The 9,442-nt window shown below is 50.5% G+C and overlaps 1 protein-coding gene across 1 annotated transcript; it reads right to left on the bottom strand.

The window, feature by feature from the left end:
- Positions 1–3,251: 3,251 nt before the first annotated feature.
- On the bottom strand, positions 3,252–8,740 carry LOC119946230 (actin, cytoplasmic type 5). The gene is made up of 2 exons (XM_038767683.1): positions 8,665–8,740; positions 3,252–4,835 (listed from the first exon to the last, which is right to left on the bottom strand). Exon 2 carries the CDS (start codon positions 4,792–4,794, stop codon positions 3,664–3,666), a length of 1,131 nt encoding a protein of 376 aa, XP_038623611.1. The 5' UTR covers positions 4,795–4,835; positions 8,665–8,740; the 3' UTR covers positions 3,252–3,663.
- Positions 8,741–9,442: the final 702 nt, after the last annotated feature.

Below are 9,442 nucleotides of genomic sequence, written 5' to 3'. Positions count from 1 at the left end.
CTTAGTACAGTGCTCTGCACATAGTAAGCGCTCAATAAATACGATTGATTGATTGATAGTCCAATTTTGATCCCTTTGTTCAGTTCCTCGAGACGACGGTCTCATTTTTAAATGCAGAGACTTGGAGTAGTTGGCATTCCAAGATGGAATCCAGGCTTCCAATTTTTATTGTGGCCTTTAGGACCCGAGGAGATATCAATCAATCAATCGATCATATTTATTGAGCGCTTACTGTGTGCAGAGCACTGTACTAGGCGCTTGGGAAGGACAAGTTGGCAACATCTAGAGACGGTCCCTACCCAACAGTGGGCCCACAGTCTAGAAGGGGGAGACAGAGAACAAAACCAAACATATTAACAAAATAAAATAAATAGAATAGAGACGTACAAGTAAAATAAATAAATAAATAGAGATATGCCCAGGAAAGGGAACTGGAAGCTGTTTGTCACTTCTGGCTAGCCGATGATCTAATTATCCTTCCCCCCAGGAAAATTCCTCATCCCATTGCTGTGGTCATGAAGTCATAAAATGGCTAGTCATCTCCAAACTTCCTAATACGGTCACGAAGGAGTTTCACAAGCCTCCATTTTGGGAGTTCAAGGCTTTTAAGCATGTTTACATTTATGGAAACGGATTGAGGATTTTGGAAACAACCTTTTTAGGATATAATAATAATAATAATAATGGCATTTATTAAGCGCTTACTATGTGCAAAGCACTGTTCTAAGCGCTGGGGAGGTTACAAGGTGATCAGGTTGTCCCACGGGGGGGCTCACAGTCTTAATCCCCATTTTACAGATGAGGTAACAGGCACAGAGAAGCGAAGTGACTCGCCCAAAGTCACACAGCTGACAATTGGCGGAGCCAGGATTTGAACCCATGACCTCTGACTCCAAAGCCCGGGCTCTTTCCACTGAGCCACGCTGCAGTAATCATGATGGCATTTATTAAGCGCTTACTGTACGCAAAGCACTGTTCTAAGCGCTGGATTGGAGTCAACCTATCAGGCATGCCCTGGACTACCTGTAAATTCATTCATTCAATCGTATTTTCTTTTTTGTGGCATTTATTAAGCGCTTACTATGGCAAAGCACTGTATTTATTGAGCACTTACTGTGTGCAGAGCACTGTACTAAGCACTAGGGAAGTTGGCAACATCTCAAGACGGTCCCTACCCAACAGCGGGCTCACAGTCTAGAAGGGGGAGACAAACAAAACAAAAGATATTAACAAAATATTGTGCACTTATGATGGGCAGAGCACTGTATAAACTCTTGAGAAAATACAAATTTGTTGCTAGGGACCACGCCTACCAGCTGTTATAATTTACTCTCCCAAGCGCTTAGTGCAGTCCTCTGCACAGCGTAAGCGCTCAATAAGAGAAGCAGCGTGGCTCAGCGGAAAGAGCCCGGGCTTTGGAGTCAGAGGTCATGGGTTCAAATCCCGGCTCCGCCACTTGTCAGCTGTGTGACTTTGGGCAAGTCACTTCACTTCTCTGGGCCTCAGTGACCTCCTCTGTAAAATGGGGATTAAGACTGTGAGCCCCATGTGGGACAACCTGATCACCTTGCATCCTCCCCAGCGCTTAGAACAGTGCTTTGCACATAGTAAGCGCTTAATAAATGCCATCATATTATATTATTATTATTACGGTGGGCAGAGCACTGTATAAGCTCTTGGGAGAGTACAAATTTGTTGCTAGGGACCAGGCCTACCGGCTGTTATAATTTACTCTCCCAAGCGCTTAGTGCAGTGCTCTGCACAGAGTAAGTGCTCAATAAGAGAAGCAGTGTGGCTCAGTGGACAGAGCACGGGCAGGGAGTCAGCGGACATGGGTTCTAATCCTGGCTCTGCCACTTATCAGCTGTGTGACTTTGGGCAAGTCACTTCACTGGGCCTCAGTGACCTCATCTGTAAAATGGGGATTAAGGCTGTGAGCCCCCACCTGATAACCTTGTATCTACCCCAGTGCTTAGAAAGGTACTTGGCACATAGTAAGTGCTTAACAAATACCATTGTTATTATTAAATAGTTGAGAGTTGGTAGACATGTTCCCTACCCATGCATTACAGTTTAGAGGAATACTACTTTATTCAGCACTTAAATACCAGAGAAGCAGAGAATACGCAGAGAAGCAGCGAGACTCAGTGGAAAGAGCCCGGGCTTTGGAGTCAGGTCATGGGTTCAAATCCCGGCTCCACCAACTGTCAGCTGTGTGACTTTGGGCAAGTCAGTTTAACTTCTCTGAGCCTCAGTTACCTCATCTGGAAAATGGGGATTAAGACTGTGAACCCCCCCGTGGGACCTCATCACCTTGTAGCCTCCCCAGCGCTTAGAACAGTGCTTTGCACATAGTAAGCGCTTAATGCCATTATTATTATTAAGCAATCAATGGTGTAGATTGAGCATTTACTATAATAATTGTGGTATTTAAGTGCTTATGTGCCAAGCACTATTCTAAACACTGGGGTAGATATAAGCTAATCAGGTTGGACAAAGTCCTTGCCCCCCCTCATGAGGCTCACAGTCTTCATCCCCATTTTACAGATGAGGTAACTGAGGCACAGAGAAGTGACTGGCACAAGGTCACCCAGCAGACAAAGAACCCAGGTCCTTTGACTCCCAGGCTCAAGCTCTAGGCTTGGCCACACTGCTTGGTGAGCCCTATAATAATAATAATAATGGCATTTGTTAAGCGCTTACTATGTGCAAAGCACTGGGGAAGTTACAAGGTGATCAGGTTGTCCCACGGCGGGCTCGGAGAAGCAGTGTGGCTCAGTGGAAAGAGCCCGGGCTTTGAAGTCAGAGTTCATGGGTTCGAATCCTGGCTCCGCCAATTGTCAGCTGTGTGACTTTGGGTAAGTCACTTCACTTCTCTGGGCCTCAGTTACCTCATCTGTAAAATGGGGATTAAGATTGTGAGCCCCCCGTGGGACATGATCACCTTGCAACCTCCCCAGTGCTTAGAACAGTGCTTTACACATAGTAAGCACTTAATAAATGCCATTATTATTATTATTATTACAGGTGAGGTAACTGAGGTAACAGATGGGGCTTTGGGACAGTAATATCGCAGATCAGTACGAATGGGAGGATTTTATCTACCAGTCGCCTGGCCAAGGACTAGTGAGGTGGTGAGTTATCCTACCAAAACCATCTCTAAATTGGGGAAAAAATAAAACACACCACGCCCCCCACCCCCAAAAAAATAATCAACTCCAGGATGTTTTCTAAGAAACATGACAAATAGCTCAGAGTGATTGCAGATCTTTATTTTGAACAGAAACACGAACTGCAGATTTTTCAGTTCCAGGGAAGTCTTGACTATTTATTACAGTAAAGTGTGAGTTTTCCAGAAGCCTTAGCCAAAGTAGATGAGATCACAAACGTCTAACTACGACGACTAAAGTACACGGCTCATGAGACAAGTTAAGTGTAACTAAGCCACCTCTAACAACGAGTACTGGTTACGGCAGAAAGGAGAGCGTTCGTTAAGCGGCGTGACCGATAAATAAATAACCGTTAAATAAATTTAAAGACAAGAGGGCGTTTGGGTCGGCCCGGTCCGTTGCCGGAATCCGTAGACCGGCCCCACCCCGGGCCCCGGAGCAGCTAGAACCGTAAACGGTCAGAAGAACCAGGCTCCCGCGGCCGCCGGCTCCGCTAAAAGCATTTCCGATGGACGATGGACGGCCCGGACTCGTCGTACTCCTGCTTGCTGATCCACATCTGCTGGAAGGTGGAGAGGGAAGCCAGGATGGAGCCCCCGATCCAGACGGAGTACTTGCGCTCCGGCGGGGCGATGATTTTGATCTTCATGGTGCTGGGCGCCAGGGCGGTGATCTCCTTCTGCATGCGGTCGGCGATGCCGGGGTACATGGTGGTGCCGCCGGACAGCACGGTGTTGGCGTACAGGTCCTTGCGGATGTCCACGTCGCACTTCATGATGGAGTTGTAGGTGGTCTCGTGAATGCCGCAGGACTCCATCCCCAGGAAAGAGGGCTGGAAGATGGACTCGGGGCAGCGGAACCTCTCGTTGCCGATGGTGATGACTTGGCCGTCGGGCAGCTCGTAGCTCTTCTCCAGCGAGGAGGAGGAGGCCGCGGTGGCCATCTCCTGCTCGAAGTCCAGGGCGACGTAGCACAGCTTCTCCTTGACGTCCCGCACGATCTCCCTCTCGGCCGTGGTGGTGAAGCTGTAGCCTCGCTCGGTCAGGATCTTCATGAGGTAGTCGGTGAGGTCCCGGCCCGCCAGGTCGAGGCGCAGGATGGCGTGGGGCAGCGCGTACCCCTCGTAGATGGGCACCGTGTGGGTCACCCCGTCCCCGGAGTCCATCACGATGCCGGTGGTGCGGCCGGAGGCGTAGAGGGACAGCACCGCCTGGATGGCCACGTACATGGCCGGCGTGTTGAAGGTCTCAAACATGATCTGGGTCATCTTCTCCCGGTTGGCCTTGGGGTTCAGGGGCGCCTCGGTCAGCAGGACCGGGTGCTCCTCGGGGGCCACGCGCAGCTCGTTGTAGAAGGTGTGGTGCCAGATCTTCTCCATGTCGTCCCAGTTGGTGACGATGCCGTGCTCGATGGGGTACTTGAGGGTCAGGATGCCCCGCTTGCTCTGGGCCTCGTCCCCCACGTAGCTGTCCTTCTGCCCCATGCCCACCATGACGCCCTGGTGGCGGGGGCGGCCGACGATGGAGGGGAACACCGCCCGGGGGGCGTCGTCCCCGGCGAAGCCGGCCTTGCACATCCCGGACCCGTTGTCCACCACGAGGGCTGCGATTTCTTCGTCGGCCATTCCGAAGCAGCTCGGCCGGGGGGGGGACGACGCGCACACACCTAGACGGCGACGCGGACACGGGGCGACATCTCGTTAGCGGGACCCGAGCACCCACCCGGCCATCCCGTCGGGTTCCTCGAGCGCTTACGGCGCGCAGGGCACCGTACTAAGCGCCTCCGCCCCGGCCGCACGGCGGAAGGACGCCACCGCGCGTCTACTGGGGTTCCCTGGGGCAAGCCTCTCCGCTTCGCCGGGCCTCAGTTAACCTCGTCCATAAAACGGGGGAAATTCATTCATTCCATCGCGGTTATCCAGCGCTTACTGTGCGCGGAGCCCTGTACTGAGCGCTTGCGAAGTACGACTGGGCGACAGACGGAGACCACCCCGGCCCAACGACGGGCTCAGTCTACAAGGGGGGAGGCAGACAACTGGCCGAATGATCCTTTCCAAGCGCTTAGTCCAGTGAGAAAATTTGCCAAATTGCACTTAAGCGCTTAGTCTAGTGCTCCGCACCCAATAAATACGACGATGAATGAACAAAGTGAAGGCCGTGAGCTCGCTGAGGGACCGGGTCCAACCCGACCTGCTCATATCCCCGCCCCCAGCGTTTAGTGCAGTGCCTGGCCCCGGTAACCGGTCCGTCAGGCCTCGGTAAAACCGAGGAGAAGAGGGAGGAGGGAGGCAGGATTCATTCAATCGTATTCATTGAGCGCTTACTGTGTGCAGAGCACTGTCCTCAGCGCTGGGAAAGGACGATTCGGCCAACTGTCTGGCTTCCCCTTCTATTCAATCATACTTATTGAGCGCTTACTGTGTGCAGAGCACTGGACTAAGCGTACAGTTAGACTGTGAGCCCGTTGTTGGGTCGAGATGGTCTCTATCTGTGGTTGAACTGTACTTTCCAGGCGCTTGGTACAGTGCTCTGCACAAAGTGCTCAATAAATACGACTGAATGAATAGAAGGGGGAACTGACAATTGGCCGAATTATCCTTTCTAAGTGCTCAGTCCAGTGCTCTACCCACAGTCAGCGCTCAGTAAATGATGGACTGAATGAATGAACGAATGAATAGAAGAGGGAGGCAAACAATTGGCCGAATTGTCCTTTCCAAGCCCTTAGTCCAGCGCTCTGCACACACAGTGAGCACTCAATAATTGAACGAATGAAGGGGGAGGCAGACATTGGCCAAATCGTCCTTTCCGAGCACTTAGTCCAGCATTCTGCACAGTCAGCGCTCAATCAATACGATTGAATGAATGAATGAGTGAATGAATGAGTGAATGAATGAAGGGAGAGGGAGACATTGGCCGAATTGTCCATTCCAAGCGCTTAGTCCAGTGCTCTGCATATAGTCAGCGCTCAATCAATACGATTGAGTGAATGAATGAATAGAAGGGGGAGGCAGACATTGGCCAAATTGTACTTTGCAAGCGGTTAGTCCAGCGTTCTGCAGTCAGCGCTCAATCAATATGATTGAATTAATGAATGAAGGGGGAGGGGGACATTGGCCGAATTGTCCATTCCAAGCGCTTAGTCCAGTGCTCTGCACGTAGTCAGCGCTCAATCAATACGATTGAGTGAATGAATGAATAGAGGGGGGAGGCAGACATTGGCCAAATTGTACTTTGCAAGCGGTTAGTCCAGCGTTCTGCACAGTCAGCGCTCAATCAATATGACTGAATTAATGAATGAGTGAATTAAGGGGGAGGAAGACATTGGCTGAATTGTCCATTCCAAGCGCTTATCCAGTGCTCTGCACACAGTCAGCGCTCAATCAATACGATTGAGTGAATGAATGAATAGAAGGGGGAGGCAGACATTGGCCGAACTGTCTTTTCCAAGCGCTTAGGACAGTGCTCTGCACACAGTCAGCGCTCAATAAGTGACTGATTGAATGAATGAATGAATAGAAGGGGGAGGCAGACATTGGCTGAACTGTATTTTCCAAGTGCTTAGAACAGTGCTCTGCACATAGCGCTCAATAAGTGACTGAATGAATAGAAGGGGGAGGCAGACACTGGCCGAATTGTCTTTTCCAAGTGCTTAGGACAGTGCTCTGCACACAGTCAGCGCTCAGTAAGTGACTGATTGAATGGATGAATGAATAGAAGGGGGCGGCAGGCATTGGCCGAACTGCCTTTTCCAAGCGCTTAGGACAGTGCTCTGCACACAGTCAGTGCTCAATCAATATGACGGAATGAATCCTCCCTCTTCTCCTCGGTTTTACCGAGGCCTGCTCAATCAATACGATGGAATAAATGAATGAATGAATGAATGAAGAGGAACGAATGAATGAGGATGGGAGGAGGCGTGGGGAAGGGTCCCTGGTGCCCCCAGAGGGATTGTGTCTGTCTGTCGGCCTGCCTGTCCAGGGTGACTCAGTGGAAAGAGCCCGGGCTTGGGAGTCGGAGGTCATGGGTTCAAATCCCGACTCCGCCACTTGTCAGCTGGGTGACTCTGGGCGAGTCACTTCTGGGTTCCCTCATCTGGAAATTGGGGATGAAGACCGTGAGCCCCGGCAGCGTGGTTCAGTGGAAAAGACTGACTGTGAGACCCCCTTGGGACAACCTGATCACCTTGTAACCTCCCCAGCGCTTAGAACAGTGCTTTGCACATAGTAACTGCTTAACTGACTCCCGGGCTTTGGAGTCAGAGGTTATGGGTTCAAATCCCAGCACCGCCAACTGCCAGCTGTGGGACTTTAGGCAAGTCACTTCATTTCTCTGGGCCTCAATTCCCCCATCTGTAAAATGGGGATTAAGACTGTGAGGCCCCCCGTGGAACAACCTGATCACCTTGTAACCTCCCCAGCGCTTAGAACAGTGCTTTGCACACAGTAAGTACTAATAAATGCCATCATTATTATTATTATTCTCTGTGCCTCAGTTCCCTCATCTGGAAAATGGGGATTAAAACTGTGAGCCCCCGTGGGACAACCTGATCACCTTGTAACCTCCCCAGCGCTTAGAACAGTGCTTTGCACATAGTAAGCACTTAATAAGTGCCATCACATTATTATTATTATTCTCTGTGCCTCAGTTCCCTCGCCTGTAAAATGGGGATTAAAACTGTGAGCCCCCCGTGGGACAACCTGATCACCTTGTAACCTCCCCAGCAATTAGGACAGTGCTTTGCACATGGTAAGTGCTTAATAAATGCCATCATTATTATTATTATTTTCTGTGCCTCAGCTCCCTCGCCTGTAAAATGGGGATTAAAACTGTGAGCCCCCCGTGGGCCAACCTGATCACCTTGTAACCTCCCCAGCGCTTTGCACATAGTAAGCGCTTAATAAATGCCATCATTATTATTACTATTCTCTGCGCCTCAGTTACCTCATCTGGAAAATGGGGATTAAAACTGAGAGACCCCCTGGGACAACCTGATCACCCTGTAACCTCCCCAGCGCTTAGGACAGTGCTCTGCACATAGTAAGCACTTAATAAATCCCATTATTATTAATATTATTCTCTGTGCCTCAGTTTCCTCATCTGTAAAACGGGGATTAAAACTGTGAGCCCCCCGTGGGACAACCTGATCACCTTGTAACCTCCCCAGCGCTTAGGACAGTGCTTTGCACATAGTAAGCGCTTAATAAATGCCATTATTATTAATATTATTCTCTGTGCCTCAGTTTTCTCATCTGTAAAACGGGGATGAAAACTGTGAGCCCCCCGTGGGACAACCTGATCACCTTGTAACCTCCCCAGCGCTTAGGACAGTGCTTTGCACATAGTAAGCGTTTAATAAATGCCATCATTATTATTATTATGAGGGGCAATCTGATTACCTTGTATCTCCCCCAACGCTTAGAACAGTGCTCGGCACATTGTAAGCGCTCAACAAATACCAAAACTAATATTATTAGAATAATTATTACTATAATTACCTTATTCCGCCCGCGAGCGGCCCGCAGCTCCTCCTTCCTCCTCCGCCGCCGATCGCTCTGTCATCCCGCGCCCGCGCGCGACCCGCTTTTAAACCCGCCGCCCGCGCGCATGCGCGCACCCACCGGAAGCCGCCGCGCCCGCCTTCCCCTGATTGGCCGGCCCCACTTCCGGCCCGCCCTTGGCCCCGCCTCCCCGCGGGAAGACGGCACTTCCGGCGCGCGCCCCGCCCACGAACGCACGCACGCACGCACGCAGCGCTGCTGCTGATTTCTCCGTTCGTTCATTCATTCATTCGTATTTATTGAGCGCCTACTGTGTGCAGAGCACTGTGCTAAACGCTTGGGAAGTGCAAGTCGGCAACATATGAAGACGGTCCCTGCCCAAAAACGGGCTCACAATCTACACCCATTCATTCATTCGTATTGAGCGCTTACTGTGTGCATTCATTCAATCGTATTTATTGAGCGCTTACTGTGTGCAGAGCACTGTACTAAGCGATTGGGAAGTACAAGTCGGCAACATATAGAGACGGTCCCTACCCAACAGTGGGCTCACAGTCTGCACCCATACACTCATTCATTCATTCGTATTTATTGACTGCTTACTGTGTGCATTCATTCATTCAATCGTATTTATTGAGCGCTTACTGTGTGTAGAGCACTGTACTAAGCGCTTGGGAAGTGCAAGTCATCATCAATCGTATTTATTGAGCGCTTACTGTGTGCAGAGCACTGTACTAAGAACTTGGGAAGTACAAGTCGGCAACGTATAGAGACA

Source organism: Tachyglossus aculeatus, chromosome 26 (genome assembly GCF_015852505.1).
Source record: "Tachyglossus aculeatus isolate mTacAcu1 chromosome 26, mTacAcu1.pri, whole genome shotgun sequence".
In the NCBI taxonomy this organism is placed as follows: Eukaryota; Metazoa; Chordata; class Mammalia; order Monotremata; family Tachyglossidae; genus Tachyglossus; species Tachyglossus aculeatus.
The sequence above is the reverse complement of the archived record's forward strand: the minus strand, read 5'-3'. Positions and strand labels throughout refer to the sequence as shown.